This window comes from Chanodichthys erythropterus, chromosome 22, assembly GCF_024489055.1.
Source record: "Chanodichthys erythropterus isolate Z2021 chromosome 22, ASM2448905v1, whole genome shotgun sequence".
NCBI lineage: Eukaryota > Metazoa > Chordata > Actinopteri > Cypriniformes > Xenocyprididae > Chanodichthys > Chanodichthys erythropterus.
The window spans coordinates 19,198,044-19,218,105 of record NC_090242.1 but is presented as its reverse complement, the minus strand read 5'-3'; the positions used below and the strand labels follow the sequence as shown (position 1 = coordinate 19,218,105).

Sequence of the window (20,062 nt, the reverse complement as noted above, 5' to 3'; positions counted from 1 at the left end):
TCTAATACAATTTCTTAAAGGGATAGTTCACCCAAAAATGAACAGTCTGTCATCATTTCCTCACCCTCAGGTTGTTCCAAACCTGTATACATTTTTTTTTGTTCTGTTGAACACAAAGGAAGATATTTTGAAGAATGTGGGAAACTGAACAGTTTTGGGGCACCATTGACTTCCATAGTAGATATTTTTTTTCTTTCTACTACGAAAGTCAATGGTGCCCCAAAGCAGCCTGGTTATAAACTTTCTTCAAAATATCTTCCTTTGTGTTCAAAAGAACAAAGATAATTATAAAGGTTTAGAACAACTTGAGGGTGTGTAAATTAATTTTCATTTTTGGGTGAACTATGTAATTCACACAATTAATTAAATTGAGGTTCCACATGTAGGCTATATAATACTGCAACCACAGCAGAAGTTTTCTACATTTTTAAATTGCTTTCTCCCTTTACTATATCATTGATTATTTGTACTTCCCAGCCACCAAAGGGAGACTGTCTATATTAATATTGTAAAAGAAACTAATATATCAATAATACAAATGATAAGGTGCACTGAACTGGCTACACCACACCAATCCAAACCAAACCCTTCTGTCAATAAAATTTCAACCAAATTTCAGTTGCACATGCCCAAAAATGGTTACAGTGGCAGTGACCTTGAATTGTGACATATTGCATCATTTACTTTGAACAGTTACATTTTAAATATAAATATTAATTAAATATGATAATATAACAGGCTATCACTTTAAAAAATGCTGGGTTAAAAACAGCCCAAGTTGGGTTGAAAATGGACAAACCCAGCGATTGGGATGTTTTAACCCAGCGGTTGGGTTAAATGTTTGCCCAACCTGCTGGGTAGTTTTATTTAAACCAACTATTGTTTACAAATTGCTAGCTTAAAATGAACCCAAAATAGTTGGGAAATTAAAAACCAGATGCAATTAGAGAAAACAATAATAGACAAAAGGTGAATGATTATTAATAAGCTTTTATATTTTATTAATATAAATTTAATAGTTTATTAATATAAATTTATTAATAAGCAATTTAATAAATGTTTATTGTTTAATAATTATTCATTCAACATTAATAAATGTTCATTTCCAACATACTTTGGGTTAATTTTAATTAAGCAATACAGTCATTTTTAAACAATAGTTGAGTTAAATAAAACTACCCAGCAGATTGGGCAAACATTTAACCCTACCGCTGGGTTAAAACAACCCAACTGCTGGGTTTGTCCATTTTCAACCCAACTTGGGTTGTTTTTAACCTAGCATTTTTTTAGTGTATTTATATATATTATACAATTTAAAATATATTGACATAGACTTTAAATATAAATCAAATATCTTTAAATAGCACCTTTTCACACACCTATAAGAAACTAACCTAAAGTAGCTATCTGCTGTATTGCATTGAGCTATTGTTGCATTACTGTTAAATATGATTATTAAATTATTTATATATTTAGCAATTAAGACATTGTTTAGAAACTGAAGAGTATAATATTATGTTATTTCATAAAGCATTCGGTCTCTGAAAATCCTTGAAAAGCCCGACTGGAAAGTAACACGCGATAAAAACAACAGTTATTTTAGTAACAATAACTGTAGTAACTGTGGTATTTTGGAGGAAACCACGGTTACCACGGTAAACTTTTTGTAGGGGAGGGGAAATGAGCGCAGTATCCACGTGGCGCAGTAGGTGGCAGTGATTTGCCTTGTCCCGTTGTCAGAGGGGTGTGGTTTAAATGCCAGGATTCACCCCCTGATGAGGATTATTTGAGTAGTCTGTCTAAAACAGAGGGGTGTTGCCCTGCCTAGCCATAGCATTCTGCAGGACCATTTACTGTATCTCCGCTGTAGACAGACTCCAGTCATTCATCTATAGGTAAGTCTGTTATATCTGATTTATTTAGCCTACCTTTAACCAACCCCCTCAGCCACAAAATAATGAAGTCAGTTGAAATGTAGCGATTTACCTCACTGCAAACAACGCCGAACTGTTACTTTCCACACAAGCGGCGCTGTGTGTTTAATGGAGTGACACTTTCTAACAGGACACAACAAGAACTCAAACACACTGCAGTCTGAAATCGCTTCAGCATGTGTAGGCCGTGCATTATATCGCACTTTTGGCAAAACAGCTGTTTTTGTAGCGGGCGCTGAAAATGTTCATCAAACAAAGCCATATATGGAGAGATTCTGAACTCTGGGATGCTCCTTTTAATTATGCGGCAAAAACGGGATCTTTGAAAGTGCGGAGTCTGCAGGACTGACCTGCTGCTGTCACATATGCATTTGGAAGAGGAGTAGGCCTGCTATTGATATTTGAATCGATTTATCCTTTTCTTTAACCTAAGCAGAGTGAATCAATTTTTGGTTTCAGCTTTCAATTGCCTCTCAGAATGACTTAATATGACTATATAACTAAATAAAACTTACAGTTAACTACTTTTAGTGGTAATTTTTTCTTCTGTTAAAAAGGGATATGGTTATTACTGGAACTTAAAGATTGAAATTACACGTCATGTGCTGTATTGTTCCACTTTTGATTACTCATCATCAGCCCCTTATGTACATTCATCACCTGTTACCATAGAAACACAAACAACTGAGACAAACATTAACTTTGTGGGTAAAGATGCTGTAGAGAAAGCGGAAGTGCTCTGCATCACATCAGGAAACACATTCAGTGTTTGTGAAAAAGTGCAGCAAACTTCCAGCATAAGTTGCTTCTCATGTTTGTGTTTGTGACATATCGGGACACAAATTTGTATAATGACATGGGTATTACAAGGAGAGGTGACTTATGAGGACATTACCCTATGTCCCCACATTTCAAAAGGCTTATAAATCATACAGAATGAGTTTTTGCAAGAAAGTAAATATTTGCACAGTTTCCTGTGATGGGTAGGTTTAGGAGTAGGGTGGTGCAGGGGATAGAAAATACGGTTTGTACAGTATAAAAACCATTACGCCTATGGAGAGTCCATACAATTCACAAAAACAAACGTGTGTACATTTGTGTATACAAACAGTTGGGGAAAAAACAACAATAAAGTTTGACTGGTGTATTCTGCTGCCAGGTAGATGACTTGCACAAAGACTGATAACATACTTCATGGGTGTTCTAATCCAAACACGCCTATACACACATACCTAGTGATTTAAAGAATAACAGTGGTGTGTGAGAGTAGGTTACACTGTGTTTCAGTAGGAAGGAGAGAAAAGTCTTTTTGAACAGATTTTATATAGATGCAAGTTACACAGAAACACGTCTACAAGAGTGTATTATTTAAAGGGATAGTTTACCAAAAAATGAAAATAATGTCATTAATTACTCACCCTAATGTCGTTCTACACCCGTAAGACCTTCGTTCATCTTCAGAACACAAATTAAGATATTTTTGATGAAATCTGATGGCTCAGTGAGGCCTCTATTGAGAGCAAAGCCATTCAAACTCTCAAGGTCCATAAAGGTACTAAAAACATATATGAAACACTTAATGTGAGTTCAGTGGTTTTCTCTTAATATTATAAATCGGCAAGAATACTTTTTGTGCAACAAAAAAACTAAATAAAGACTTTTCTACAATATCTATATGGGCCGATTTCAAAACATTGCTTCGGAGCTTTACGAGTTGAATCAGTGAATCGGAGTGCCAAAGTCACGTGATTTCAGCAGTTTAGCAGTTTGATAGGAGATCCGGATAACTAATTTGAAGCAAAAGATTCATAAAGCTCAGAAGCAGTGTTTTGAAATCGGCCCATATAGATATTGTAGAAAAGTCTTTATTTAGTTTTTTTGTTGCACAAAAAGTATTCTTGTCGCTTTATAATATTAAGAGAGAACCACTGAACTCACATGAACTGTTTTAAATATGTTTTTAGTACCTTTATGGGTTTTGAGAGGTGCAGTGACATTGCTGGCAATAGAGGCCTCACTGAGCCATCGGATTTCATCAAAAATATCTTAATTTGTGTTCTGAAGATGAACAAAAGTCTTACGGGTGTGGAACGGCATGAGGGTGAGTAATAAATGACATTATTTTCATTTTTGGGTGAACTAACCATTTAAGACTAGCAACATGCAATGGTTTTGTCATTTTGAATGGCAAGTGATATGTTATCATGTCATATAACATTACAAAACCAGCTTTGTCGTGTGGCACATTGTGACGTAACTCTACATGTCCAGATTCATAACAAATTTACTAACTTGTTCATTATGCTGAAAATTGCACGTGTTTGCTTTCATGCACTTCTTAAAGTCAGCATGAAACAATATTGCGATAGTATTTTCTTCCCTGTTGTGACAAATCTGAGTGAAACAGCTTCTCAAACAAGTAGAAATGTAGGGCGGGATTTTGTCCGTCACTGATTGATTGGATGGTTGTGGTTAGCTATTGCTGAGTGACAGGTTGTCCACCCTCGCGCCAGTAAACATCATCAGTGATGAAATGTCACTGCAAAAGGGAGGGGCAATTATATTGATTACAGATTATGTGGACATAAGAATTAAAAAAAATAAAAATAATGATGTTCACAGGTAAATCTTTGATTAAAAAAAAGTGCAATATTTCATTAAAAAAAGAGAGAAAAAAATCCATTGTCCATTTTAATTTTGTGAGGACTTTACTGTTTTGCTGTTCAACATTAAATTGTTTGAATTAGACAAGGAAGTGTTAGCCACACCAATCTGATAGAAACAGTCTGACACCTTTTATAGCTCAGACTTTGAACTCCTGCATGTTTATCTGTATACTAAATAACAATTCTCAGAGTTTTGTACTTTAATATGGGGCCTGGCTATATAACACCGTCAGTGCAGTCACGGGTTAGGCTGTTTTCTCTTCGAGTAAACACAGGGTGCAGTCAGGGGCTTAAACAAGGCTTTGAATCAGTGTAGACTCTGTTCTAAGATATTATCTTAGGAGCTTTGGTGCTTGTAAAAGATGTAGGAAGAAATGTCTTGATGGAAAAATTGAGTCACCCCAGGAGTTCATCTGATTTAGGCATTTCTCCAGGAAAAAGGAAGATGATTTAGTCACTACTTCCAGACTGAGGATTATGTCAAAATACATAAATTATTTTATACTACCTAGTAGTTAGGTTAAATTCAAGTTGGAGGTATATGCTGATCATTTAACAGATTTAGGACCATAGCATGTATTAATTTCAACTTCAGATTTATATTCATTCTTTTAACATTTTCTGAGGGCCACCGTGTCTGAAAGTCAAGATTCCTGACACTAAAAACTGTGAGGCAGTGCCAGATTTACCATTCTTTCTGAAGTTAGTGAACTTACTTGACAACTATTGAAGTACGTACTTCAGGTATGCACATGCAAAGTGATCATGCAAATGAATCCATGAGAAACAACTTTTTTTTTTTAAACTTTTCGAATCCGATGGCTCCTCACCTCTTGTGGCCAAAAAATCACGATAAACCGAAAGTAGAGACAGGTGTTTTCTTCCATATTTTGAGGTACATCTTAAACTTATCTATACTAAAACTTATTGAACAAAACAAAACTATGTGAGATGATGACTTAGTTCTTTCCATCAGTTTTGGATTGGATGAAAGCCGTTCTGAAGTTCCGGAAGTTCTGTTTCTGACATTTTGTTAGAAAATTATGTGGTGAAAAAATAAAAAGTGAAATCTATGCATGGATGAATTGTTCACAGTAAGATCAATAACATGCATTTAGAAAAAAGGCTGTTTTAGGGTAGACATTTCATGTATCTACTAAAAATTGCATACTTTAGAATTCACCAAATGCAGTATATATTGTACACCTGTATTCGTGCATCTTACTGCTTTTTGCAAAACTGTATTAAGGCCTATTCAGAGTGATTAACTGTATACAAGTGCTTCCCAGAAACATCTCCCTCCCATTTTGACCCATAAGCAAATGTCACATGACCTAGGCTATTTATAGTCTCCTGTGGGTTAGCAGACTGGAGGCAACCTCATCAGCTGCATCAGACAAGTGTTCAGTTCAGAATAGGCCATTGTATGCTAAATATTTCATGCAAGTCTCAAGAGAGATACCCTTAGCAGTAAATTACAGATTGAGATCAATCGTTTGTGTGAAACAATTTTGTTTAATTAGCCTTTCTGTCACACTGATTCTTTGTGTTCAGAAGAGATTTCAGAAGATACTATGTGCTTAGGCACATCAAAACATTTGGAATCAGTTCTTGTTCACATGACATAGACTTTGGTGTACATGCTGATAAAACAACAGCTGATGTAGAGCAAATGGAGACAGCATGTCTATTCAAGTACATTATCAAGCGCTTGTTTCATAGCAGGCCCCTGGTTTAAAATAGATGCCTGTTTGTGAAGAATGTGTTGGCAAATAGCGATTTGATCTAATAATGGAGGTGTCAATGAATGCATCTTACACAGTGCTAATTCAGTGTTTTAATTGCTAGTACTGGCACATTGTCTTGCGTTATGAGTGTTGAGAGAAAAATAAGATCAGAATATATGGTCGATTTTATGGTTTAATGTTCTTGGAGATGATGAGAGATAATGTGCATAATAGCTATGATTGTATTCATGATATCATAATATCTCTAATTGGTTGATATCTTGGTATATGATCACCTATTTCCCCTATTTTTTTTCACATAGTTTTTGCCAACATGTTAATTTTAATCTATAGAGTAGTATTGCATCCTTCATATCTCCAAACAGTCTTTAGTTTTATCAGATTTATAAAAAACAGTCGAGCTCCTCGAGGCGTCCTGTAGGCAGAGCTAAAGAGTCACAAGCAATACATCATTGCATTATTCCTGAATAACTTTTGATTCACTATATGTCCATATTTTTTACATTATATGCACTTACACACCAATTGCCAACAAAACACAGAAATTTGATGCAGTTTTACTTGCTGCCTTCAAGTATTTTATTGCTGGGACCTCTCCATCTTTCATTTTTAAACGATCAGCAAATCCAGTGTCGAACTGGGCCTTGTTTATAAAACATTTGTTACCGATATGCCAGGAACAAAAAAACACACTTGCACAACTCCGTTGATGCCCCGGAAAAACTAACTGCATCCACTGTTCCCTTAAAAGAATAGTTCACCCAAAAGCCATCCTAGGTGTATATGACTGTCTTGTTTCAGATGAACTCAATCTATGATATATTTAAAAAATATCCTTAGATCTCCAAGGTTTATGTGAATGGGGGCCCGCATTTTGAAAAAAAAAAATGCATCTATCCATAATACAAGTAATCCATACAGGTCCAGTGGGTTAAAAAAGGCCTTCTGAAGCAAAGCGATGCGATTTTGTAAGAAAAATATCCATATTTAAAACTTTATAAATTCAAATAACTAGCTTCCGGCGGACAACTGTAAACAAACTGTGCAACTCGACTGAGCAACCCAAATGAGCAACCCACTGACGCGATGTATGACGCATGTAGGAGTATCATAAGCATAGTCATCTCTCGTGGTTCAAACAAATAGTGCTGGGCAACAAACTAAAGCTCCTCTTCTATCAAAATCCTCAGACATTTCTCATTTTAGACTTCTAATTCATGACCGGTGTTTTGTTTTGCTCTCTCCTCTGCAAATTACTTTTTTGAGCAAGTCTAGTGCAACGTTGCCGACGACTTCCATAACCCGAATGAAGCACGTTTGATGGGCATGCTCTCGCTCTGTTTGATGTGTGCACATGCTCTACTAGAAGTGCCCATACAAAAATTCTGCCCTTTATGACATCATACAGGGCCATACTAAAAATAAAACTTTCCAAAACTTACCCTGAAGGAGTGCATATGTCAAACTCGTTTTTTTTTTTTTTTTTTTTTTTTTTTTTTTTTACTTTGGCCATGTTTAGCATGATAATTCAACTCTTTAAACAGTGTAAGTCAGAATGCATGAAATGGCATTAGACATCCCATTTAAAATGGACCAGGAGCACATACTCATCCAATCTTTGACAAAAAAAAAAAAAAAAAGACATAAGTGTTTTAGATTGTTTGGCATCGGAACCAGTGATTACATTTCCCCTCCTGTGGTTTGGTTTTTCATGACGTTAAGAAATCCTTAAGAGTTAATTCTGATGGATGATTGGTAAATATTGATCCTTAGTAAACACCACTCCCGTCGTGGACTTTTTTTTTAGTCTGAAGAATGTCTTGTGGTCTGTGAACAGACTTACAATGGTAGCATCTAATTTCTGAATGACTCATGCCTAAGACATTCCAAACTTCACCATGTCTCCACCCCTCAAGTGGGCGGTAAGCTCAGCTGACACGGTCACCATCTCAGAGTTTCTTGCCACATTAAGAGCTGGTGAGTGACTTGCAGGACTAGTGGTATGAATGATCCGGTCAGGTTGTGTCCACTGTTGGCACTGTCACTCCAACAGCATTACTCACATCGTTTCCTTTTTCCTGCATCCAGCCCAATTGTTTATCACCACAGAAGGAAACTCCCAGCCACTGGATTTTTATAGTTCAGTTCACTGAGTCTATTTTGCAGTTTGTCTCCACTGTGGATTTAGGATCTTTAGGTATGTGCAAACTCAAGAAATTCAGGAAACAATTTTATAGATCTCTCACAAATGTAGGGAAAATGCTTCTTTTTTTTCTTATATGTTGGTTTGAATAAACAGCCCCTTTCACACATTAAACCTGGTAAATTACTATAAAATTACTAAGAGTTTTCCGGTAAATACACAAATGTGCTGTTCACACAAGCAAAGGCTTTTGTCTTTTAACTGGTATGATTCAGTACCATTCACACATCAGTACCAATATACCAGTAAACTCTGTGATGTCTTCACTGTTTTCTTCATCCACCTGGATGAGAAGCGCTTCACTATCTGTCCAATTTTTTTTATTTAAATGTGAGTGACAGGCATAAGGGGATGATCACACATAATGCAGTTTTTCTCTTGAAACACAAGACGCATAATAGTTACTATAGTACTGCAGTTACTATAGTATGAAAAAAGAGCCACAACAGAGCCACAGCACTGTTGAACGGAAATGAAGACAGGAAAGGTGTGTGAAAGGGGTTAATGTTTGTTTTGTTTTTTCTCTAGACAGCATGGTGTACCACCCTGAGTTTGAGCGAGCAGGTAAGGAGGCTGGGCTCCAGGTGTGGAGAATTGAGAAGTTTGATTTGGTGGCAGTTCCTGAAAACCTCTATGGAGCGTTCTACACTGGTGACGCTTATGTGGTCCTCAATACTATCAAGCAGCGTTCTGGCAACCTACAGTACGACCTCCACTTCTGGCTTGGTAAGAGGACAGTGCTTTGATAAAAAGATTCAGAATTTTTGACACTTATTTTAGTCCCATTGCAAAGTAAATGTTCTGCCTAATTTGCAAGCTAAATGGTTTAAATGCCAAATGTATCAGCTACATTTCTTATAGATGGTCTTCCCTCAACTGGCAGGTGACTACTGCACACAGGATGAGAGTGGGGCGGCTGCCATTTTCACAGTGCAGATGGATGACCATTTGGATGGAAAGCCCATCCAGTACCGTGAAGTTCAGGGCTATGAGTCCAAAGCTTTCCTGGGATATTTTAAAAAAGGGCTGCAGTACATGGTGAGTGGTCCAATCGTTGACAGGAAAAATGGCAAAAGACTCTAAAGTTTACAAATAATGACAAATAATGTTCAAATATGATCATGTCTTCAAACACATTTTTAAGACACAAGTAAACTTTCTACATATATCATGAATTTTTCTACCAATATCATACATTTTTAAAGTTTTGATAGTTAAGTCCTTAATTCACAGTTATGTTTCTTGTCACATGACACTGACTTCCATTTGAATATAACTTTTTAAAACAATACTGCTTATTACTTGATTAATTTTTAAAGAAATAATATTTATGGTTTATGATTTCTGAAGGATCATGTGACACTGAAGACTAGAGTAATGGCTAATGAAAATTCAGCTTTGCATCACAGAAATAAATTATATTTTAAAGTATATTAAAATAGAGAAAAAAAAAAAAATATATATATATATATATATATATATATACACACACACACATACACACACACATATATATATATATATATATATATATAATATATATGTGTGTGTGTATGTATGTATATAATGTATATGTAAAACAGGACAGTTTTACCACATTGACATGTTTAACTTAATGTCCCACAAATATTTATCACAATTAATTTTAAGAAATTGTAACTTATTCATCATAAGATATGCATTCATCCAGGTCATTGACTGTCAAATGTCATGTCACCATTGATTTCTTTGCTACAAAATATTAATGTTAATATATTAGGGAATAATATTATTGCCAGACATGAAATTTTAATGACATCTATTTTTTCCAGAAAGGTGGAGTTGCATCTGGATTCAAGCATGTTGTCACCAATGAAGTTACAGTGCAGCGGATGCTACAGGTCAAAGGTCGGCGTATTGTCAGAGCAACAGAAGTGCCAGTCAGCTGGGACTGCTTTAACCAGGGAGACTGCTTCATCCTGGACTTGGGTAATGTGAGTATCAAACGAAGAGAGTGAGGGAGAATTCATATCATTGAAATCTCAGAAATAACCCTACTTGCTCTGTGTATTTTCACAGGAGATCTACCAGTGGTGTGGTTCAAAGAGTAACCGCTTTGAGAAGCTAAAAGCTACACAACTTGCAAAGGGCATTCGTGACAACGAACGCAGTGGACGCGCTCGCGTGTATGTGTGTGATGAAGGGGTTGAACGGGAAAAGATGTTGGAGGTAAGAAAGAGAAAGAATCCACTTCAAAATCATCTAAGAAATGCACTAAATATATGATCCATCTATCCATCAGGTTCTTGGAGAAAAACCAGACCTGCCTGAAGGAGTGTCTGATGATATCAAGGCTGATGCGTCCAATAGGAAGATGGCCAAACTCTACAAGGTATCCATGGGAACTTAACCATGCCAATATGATAAATAGCCCTTCTAGATCATAAGTGCATTCAGTTTATTGATGTTTTCTTGTACTTCAGGTGTCTGATGCCAGTGGAGGCATGACCATTGCCCTGGTGGCTGCTGAGAACCCGTTCTCCCAGAGTGCACTGGAATCAAGTGACTGTTTCATCCTGGATCACGGCTCAGATGGCAAGATCTTTGTTTGGAAAGGTAAATGGCATTGACTGACAAAACAAAAAAAGACTTTTTTCCTTTTTTAGACTTCTTTGTTGACACACTTGTGTCATTTTATAGGCAAAGATGCTAATGTGGAAGAGAGGAAGGCTGCCATGAAGACAGCAGATGAGTTCATTAAGAAAATGGATTACCCAAAGCACACACAGGTTCAGATTCTCCCGGAGATGGGCGAGACACCTCTATTCAAACAGTTCTTCAAAAACTGGCGTGATGTGGACCAGACAGACGGCCTGGGTGTTGCTTATGTCTCAAACAGCATCGCTAAGATCGAAAAGGTGCCGTTTGATGCTTCTACACTGCATGATTCACCAGCCATGGCCGCCCAACATGGAATGATCGATGATGGCAATGGAGAGAAACAGGTCAGCGAGTGAGCACGCACTGCATAGAACGTGACCAGAAGTCACACAACAATTTGTGTATACAAATATTTTTATTTTTGTGTCACCTGATACTCTAGATCTGGCGTATTGAAGGTGCAGGCAAGGTTCCAGTTGACCCCTCTACTTACGGCCAGTTCTATGGTGGAGACAGTTACATTATCCTGTACAATTACCGCCATGGAGGCAGACAGGGTCACATCATCTACATCTGGTATGACTTGATCTCACACAGTCATGTCAAATACACTGGAGCACATGCGATGTGTTTTCATTTAGCAATTCAGTTGGGTTGTCCTGACTATTGATGTCTCTCACAGGCAGGGTAAGGATTCCTCACAAGATGAGACTGGGGCATCTGCCATCTTGGGTGCCCAACTGGATGATGAGCTTGGAGGTGGACCTGTGCAGGTAATGCTAACGAATAAACCTCAGTGGATCACTTGATCACATTCATATGTATGTTTCTTCATGGTGATATTGTCATTTGGGGCTCTTCCATTACAAGTGCAACAGTTATTCTCTCTTTTTTTTTAATTAGTCAACATGAAACGGCATTCATAAACCATTTTACAATGGTGATGTGGCACATTTCTGAGTGAAACGCTATGCTCAGAAATTCAACAATACTTAGAAAAAATAACTTTGCCATCACCTAACGCTCACTTAAAGTTAATCTTTAAAACACTAATCATTTAATAACATTGTTATATGGATTTTTTTAGCAAATCTAACAAACTAGCAAGCTTCACTTATATCATTTAAAATGATTTATTTTATTTTTTATTTTTTTTTTTACAAAAATGATAAAATTGTAATATTGTCCATTTATCAGATATCAGCCATAATATGAAAATAATTATCAAATTATAATAAAATATTTAATTGGCCCTTTTTGATTTCAAGCTGACCATTCTTATTTTTATAAATATTTCAACCTGAAATTTTTTTATGGAATATACTGAAAATAATTATCAAATTATAATAAAATAATGAAAAATTCCAGCATCAGACAGAATTTTAGTCACCATGAAATCAAAATGGGCAATTCTTATTATTTTTTTGAATATTGCAACCTGTCATTTTTTATGGAATATACTGTAGCAACTTGTCACTCACATGAAGTCATAGTAATAATGCTAGAAATTATTAATGTCAACGATCCAAAGATCCAATCAATTATTGATAGACAAAATCAGGTTCCGCCCTATGTTTTTTCCTTATTCAAGAAGCAGTTTCATACTGATTTACTGTACATCACAGTAGGGAAGAAAAGATGCATTTCCATTTCATGCCAACTTGAATATCCATGCATCCCTAATTTTGATGAAAGATTATAAAACAAACAATTTTTGTTGTTGTTGTGTAATTACGTGCGCTGATGACTGATGGTGACAAAAGTAAATAGGGCTGATTTTGATTTCATGTTGACTAAGTTCAAGCATCCTGGTTCTCCTGGTTCCTACTGTAGCCTGTGAAAACTTAGCTACATTCTGCCATTATTGCTGGTTTCATTGGCCTTCCCTGATTTTTCCATCTGTTAAACCAACTTCCACCTCTATGTCTTTCCTTCCTGTCCGTTATTCATACCCGACATCCTGCTGTAGATGGCTGGTGCTCCCATCACCACTCAGGTATCCATATCTCAGGATAGCATGTCCATGTCCAGAGCCGCCTTCTCTGCCACTTATACAAGCAAACAGCATTGTTTTTACTAAATTTTTGAATCACATCGATAAAAGCAAAAATGATCTTACAAAACATTACACAAACAACAGATACAAATCTGAAAGGAAATTCCTCTCCTTTTTGGGAATTCCTTCCTGAAATGCTTTTAATTTTTCCACATTGTAGCAGTATAAAGTCTATTATCTAACTGAATTTATATAGCTAAAAGATTAAAAACGTCAGCTGAGAACTCATGATTTCTGCATAATCAGTGTGCATGATCAATATGTACAAAGATTCAGATTCAGAATCATGCTTTTTTGTAAGGCTCTGTATACTGACATGTTCTATCCCTGTACACGCCTCCACTAGTGTACTTGTGACTTTGTCTCTAAGTTGTTATTTCGTCATTTTTGCACAAGTAACTAACTGTCTTCTACGTTTACAGATTACTTCTGGGAATGAGCATGTGAACATTAACAGAAATGCTCCGTCATGCATTCACATTTATTTTGGAATTTGTTAATAGTGTGATTTTTCTATCTGGATTTATGCATGCTGTCATGCACAGTAAACTAGACCAAACTAGCACATTTAGCATGCTAATGTAGTTTATGTGCACTAAACAGTAGACAACAGAGAATGTCCATCATCTCTGTATTGGTCTATGTACACTACCACTCAAAAGTGTGTGTAATATATATTACACTCACACACAAACATACTTTTATTCAGCAGAGTTGCATTAAATTAATCAAAAATGACAGTAAAGACAATTATAATATTATAAAAGAATTCTAGTGAAAATGCTGTTCCATTGAACTTTATATGCATCAAAAAAATTCTGAAATAAATGTATCACTGTTTCCACAAAAAAATTAAACAACATAAATGAGGTTTCATGGAAACATGAAGAACAAATGGATAACATTGCAATGAATACAACTGTATAATTCAGCAGAGAGTATCATGGGAACACTAAATATAAGTTTTTGGGGCAGGAGGGGAGAATAACCCCTTTAGTTCCAACCTTTGATAAAGCTCTGCTTCCTCCTAAAGTTGAACAGCCCACTGTCATCGTGCTGACCACAAAGGATGCTGGGAATTTTGGCATTAGCCCCACATTCCAAACAGTGAGCTCAACGGCGCCACCCTGTGGAATTAAATGCAATCCTTAACCAAAGCCCATCGAAAAACCAATATAACTGTTGTCGGAATATCTTTTTTTTTTTTTTCTTTTTTTTTTTTGTCCATTTTGCGTAAGAAAGACTTCCTGTTATCTCTGTTTACACTCACTGTGTATTTTTCAGGTGCGGGTGGTCCAGGGTAAGGAACCTGCTCACCTGATGAGTCTGTTTGGAGGGCAGCCCATGGTGGTGCACAAGGGCGGCACCTCCAGGGATGGTGGTCAGACGGCGCCAGCCGAGACACGGCTGTTCCAAGTGCGCTCAAACTCCGCAGGGTGCACACGAGCGGTGGAGGTCAGCATCTAAAGTTTAGAACTGGTGGGAAGTTTTAAATATCCTCCTCTAATATTTGCTGATCTTAACCGCTGTTGCCTCCAGATTGACGCAATGTCCACCAATCTGAACTCCAATGATGCCTTCGTCCTGGTGACCCCCGCTGCGTCTTTCATATGGGTGGGACGAGGAGCCAGTGATACAGAGAAACAGGGAGCGCAGCAGCTATGTGACATCCTTGGAGTGTCGCCCTCCGAGCTGGGTGAAGGAGGAGAGGATGGTGAGAACTCGTTTGAAAACTTTAAAGTAATATTTCACCCAAAAATTAAAACTCTGTCATCATTTTCTCATCCTCGTGTGGTGACAAACCTCTGTGACTTTCTTTCTTCTATGGACACAAAGGGAGAAATTACAAAGATAGAATGGTCACTCTTTTCCACACAATTACAATGAATGGGGACTGAAGCTTCTTTCAAGGTTTAAAATCAACATGAAATCAAAAGTAGAAATTAATATTTTTATGGAATATTGCAGTATTTATTGTAAATGATTTATCCATGATCAATGATTTATCCATTTATCCAGACCCTCATAGTCTTTAAAGGGATAGTTCACCCAAAAATGAAAATTTGATGATTATCTGCTTACCCCCAGGGCATCCAAGATGTAGGTGACTTTGTTTCTTCAGTAGAACACAAATGGTGATTTTTAACTCCAACCGTTGCAGTCTGTCAGTCAAATAATGCGAGTGAATGGGAACTCAAACAATAAGAGTCCAAAAAACATGCACAGACAAATCCAAATTAAAACCTGCGGCTCGTGACGACACACTGATGTCCTAAGACACGAAACGATCGGTTTGTGTGAGAAACTGAACAGTATTTATATCATTTTTGAACTCTAATACACCACTATGTCCAACTGCGTTCAGCACTCGTTTAGTAAGGTCTGATCATGCTCTGACAGCGGCAGTGATGTCTAGCGCTCATTGAAGTATATGCGCGAGACATCACTGCCGCTGTCAGAGCATGATCAGACCTTACTAAACGAGTGCTGAACATTTTTATTATTTTTATTTTATTTTTCGAACTATTGTTCGAGTTCCCATTCACTCCCATTATTTGACTGACAGATCAAAAATCATCATTTGTGTTCTACTGAAGAAACAAAGTCACCTACATCTTGGATGTGCTTGGGGTAAGCAGATAAACATCACATTTTCATTTTTGGGTCAACTATCCCTTTAATCAACTTAACTTCCCTTCATCTCTTCTCTTCTCTTCTCTGGTAAAGTGTTTACTGGCATGAGAGCAGGACAACCACGTGTGTCACTCACATGAGATCACAGCAATAGCAAACCACAACCATCCAATCAATTTGTGATATTTGTGATGAACAAAGTCCCGCTCTACATTTTACATTTTTTCTTGTTCGAGAAGTCATTTCACTCGGATATGTCACAATTGAGAAGAAAAGAATAACGCAACTTCCGTTTCATGAAAAAAAGGGCACAAAAAGAACATAAGAGCAACATAAAAGCGGTCCATATGACTTATGTGACAGAATTTTCATTTTGGGTGAACTATTAATTTCAGGATGCATGAAAAATAAAAAGGAAATGAGATTATGTAGCTTTTTTATGTATCTCCCAGTTCATTCTCTTAGGTAAATGGGGGGCCATTTTTAAAACTATTTATTATTTTGATATTTATATTATTTTTTACTTTTTTATTCTTAAAAAATGTGATCCTCAAAATTAAGCTCATGTATTCCTGCATGTGTCGCACCGCAGGCAGCTTCTGGGACGCTCTGGGAGGAAAGGCCGATTACCGCACGTCCTCTAGGCTAAAGGACAAGATGAATGCCCACCCGCCACGTCTGTTCGCCTGCTCAAACAAAACTGGCCGTTTCATTGTGAGTAAAGCACCCAGATTTATTTATCTCCCCTGATTTGAGTGAGAATATCGTCAATGTAATATGATAAAGAGTCACTCAATATGGATACACTGATATCCATGCAGATTGAAGAAGTCCCTGGAGAAATGACCCAAGAAGACCTGGCTACAGATGATGTCATGATCCTTGACACCTGGGATCAGGTAAACTGACTACATTAACAGGATTGTTCTACATTACAAGGAGTTCTCATAAATCTGGTTTATGTTGCTTGCATAAAACTTCACAACTATTTTATTAATACAATAACATGCAACTGGTATTTAGTGAAATAATGAGACATCACAGAAGTTTAATGAATCTTGATGTGTTTTGCAGGTGTTTGTTTGGATCGGAAATGACGCTCATGACGAAGAGAAGACTGAGGCGATGTCTTCAGGTGAGACTCATTATAACACGTTAGACTTATCAGAATTATAATTCACTGCATAAAGTATAAAGAGTAAATAGAACATCGCCATACTACTCCTACTATATTAGTATGCATAGTTGTGCCAATATTTATTTTTGATAAAAATGCCAAAGGTTAATGCATTTTTAAACAAACAAAAATAAGTTTGCGTGTTTAATTCATTTCCAAAATGTTTACTGTGTGATGTGACAGTAATGCAGCATTGTTTGATGTGAATGTATTTTTACTATTTAAATTTCCTATTTTAATATATTTTAAAATGTAATTTATTCCTCTGAAAACTGGAGAAATTGCTGCTGAAAATTCAGTGTCATGTGATCCTTTAGAAATATTTGGTTTTCAAGAATCATTTCTTATTATTATCAATAATGAAATCAGTCCTGCTTATATTTTTTGTGGAAATAATGATAAATTTTATTCAGGATTTTTTTGGTAAATAGAAAGAACAGCATTTATTTGAAACAGAAATATGTTGTAACATTATAGATGTCTTTACTGTCACCTTTTATTCAGCAAGGATACATTAAATTGATCCAAAACCCACAAACTTCACGTTTCATTTGTTTTTTTTTTAATTATTAGTATCTGTGGTCCATGCTAGAGTCCAGTAGGTGGCAGAAATGTGAGATAGAAAGAAACATGAGCTTGTTTTGAAACAGCAAAAGCAGATTGTGTCCTTTTAATGAATCCTGTATTTTCCTTTTCTTTCTCTCCAGCTGCCCGATACATCGAGACAGACCCAGCCAACCGTGACTCTCGCACACCTATAGTGAAGATTAAACAGGGCTTTGAGCCGCCCACATTCACAGGCTGGTTCCTGGGCTGGGACCATGACTACTGGAGCACTGACCCCCTGGAGCGGGCCATGGCTGAGCTGGAGATCTGAACTTTGAGCTGTCAGCCCTGACCTTTAGACCCCACTGCCTTACTGCAAGCTGATCAAAGTTGCCCTTAGATACACCAATTTGATGCTTATGAGGGTTTAATCATGGATTCAAAAACCAAAGCTGGTCCTGGGTCAGTATAAAAGGGCAACTTTTAAATTAAGCACCTTATTGCCCTGGGCTTCAGTCACCACACTTAAGGCAACTTCATGAGGTTCCATTTGTGCCAAAAATGAGTTTGTGCTTTATACTGTACATTTGTCCTTTAATACTCAAATAAATTAGTATATGTTGATGTGCATGTTCTCTGTTTATGTCATATTGTTCTGTCACTCTTACTGTCGTCTTCTTCGATTGTCTATACTGTTGTCCTTGCTGTAGTTTTTCTGGAATGGAATTATTTTGCTTATACTTTGCTGGCAGATAAGACTTTTGTTTTGTTTTCTGTTTATACATCTGTGCACATTGCGCCAAGACAAGACGGCAGAACAAGACTACAGTAAGGACGACTGAGAAAGACGACAGTAAAAATTACAGAACAAGACTACAATAAGGAAGGATGACAGAAAATACTATCTAAACAAGAATTTATCTGAACAAGTAGGCAATGACTGTAGACAAGGACAAACGTATAGTACAATGTTCAAAGCAGTACTCATTTTTGGCACAAATGCAACCTTATAAAGTTCTTCACCTTGTTGCTTCTGTATTTAGGTGTTTTCTTCATGTGTTTTAAAGCTTTTAGGTTGTTGTTTTCAGTCTGTACACGTTATGCTGCTGAAGTGCATGAGCTTGTATCAGAAAATATACAAGAATATTCTTATCAAAATCTGCCAGAGACCTTTTTTTTTTTTTTTTTTTTTTTAAGAGTTTACTACCAACACTAGTTTAGTGTTTTAAATTTAGATATTTAAATATCTAAAATACTGATCTAACTGTAACCTAGATATGAGGTTTTCACATCTATTCCATCCTAAACTCAGGAATTCAGTCAATGACTGTGTTTGAAATGGTAAACTAGCATACTACTCATCTTATTTCTGTAGCAAATATAGTGTGTATACAGTATGCTCTTTTTTGGATGCATACCCAGATAACCTGTTACATAGCATGCTGTGTGGAACATTGTATTCCACAATGCACTGCACTCCAGGTTATTTTGATTAAATAAAACTGTTAAAAATTGTTAATGAAAATAATTATCTTATTATATAAATATTAGATAAACAAACTTCAGTTAGTTGCCAAGTCAACATTTCATTCATTTAGTTTGTTGAAGCACTAAAATTACTAACTGAAAAGCTAAAAATAAAACTGAAGACAAAAGCATAAAACAAAAACATTAAACAATTAACTAAAAATTAGTTTTGTTAACAAATAACTAAAATGAACACTGAAAATATAAATAGGCTATATTCAGTGTCAATGTTAATAAAAACTAATAGCCTGATGCCTGTTTTCTACAGTACATACTGAGCAGTATTCAGTAAGTAGTACGCTTTTATTAATTCCAAACACAGTCATGGTCATTCGAAGCGAGCAATTACATCCATCTACATGCAGAGGGCGCTGCAAGATTTTTTATTTTTTTTTTAAAGAAACTTACCTAATACTGCCTCTTATCTAAGACATTCCCATTGTCTCAATTTAGATTTTAAATATCAAAGTTTAGGATTCCATATGTTGAAGATGTAAGTGGATTTCTAGCCCAGCCATAATCAAATCTGCATTACAGTTTTATGTGCCAGTATAGTGAATGTTGGTGTGGAAAAGCCTGTCTTGTTATTGGTTGCATATCTGGTTGTTTTTCTATGAGGCCTTATTAGTATGCAATGGTATGACTGAATGGAAAAAGATGGCCTTCTGTTTATTTGTTGGGGTTGTTGATTAGATAATTATTAGCCTAACATAATTGGGTCAGGTAACTGCCTAAAGATGGTGTACAAAAGCCCACAAAATGCATTCTCTCATATAGCAACTTATTAAGAAGGGTTATTCCAGACGATGTTGCCTTCTCAAATCCTTATGTACCTGAAATTAAAAAAAATTACTGCTTATACAATAAAGAACCGCAACCCCATAAAGGTTTCCTGAGTGTTTTTCAAAGATTGATTTAAGCAACAACAATC

General features: G+C 36.3%; 1 protein-coding gene across 2 annotated transcripts; it reads left to right on the top strand.

Moving 5' to 3' along the window:
- Positions 1-1,763: 1,763 nt before the first annotated feature.
- On the top strand, positions 1,764-20,007 carry gsna (gelsolin a). Of its 2 annotated transcripts, XM_067375781.1 has the most exons (17): positions 1,764-1,895; positions 9,080-9,277; positions 9,435-9,589; positions 10,363-10,524; positions 10,610-10,759; positions 10,833-10,922; positions 11,014-11,146; positions 11,231-11,535; positions 11,634-11,767; positions 11,874-11,964; positions 13,161-13,187; positions 14,532-14,702; positions 14,787-14,961; positions 16,474-16,595; positions 16,703-16,780; positions 16,956-17,016; positions 17,766-20,007. In XM_067375781.1, the coding sequence occupies exons 2-17, from the start codon at positions 9,085-9,087 to the stop codon at positions 17,933-17,935; spliced, it is 2,217 nt and encodes a 738-aa protein (XP_067231882.1). In that variant the 5' UTR covers positions 1,764-1,895; positions 9,080-9,084; the 3' UTR covers positions 17,936-20,007. The 2 variants fall into 2 exon arrangements, with proteins under 2 accessions (XP_067231882.1, XP_067231883.1); XM_067375782.1 differs by lacking the exon at positions 13,161-13,187.
- Positions 20,008-20,062: the final 55 nt, after the last annotated feature.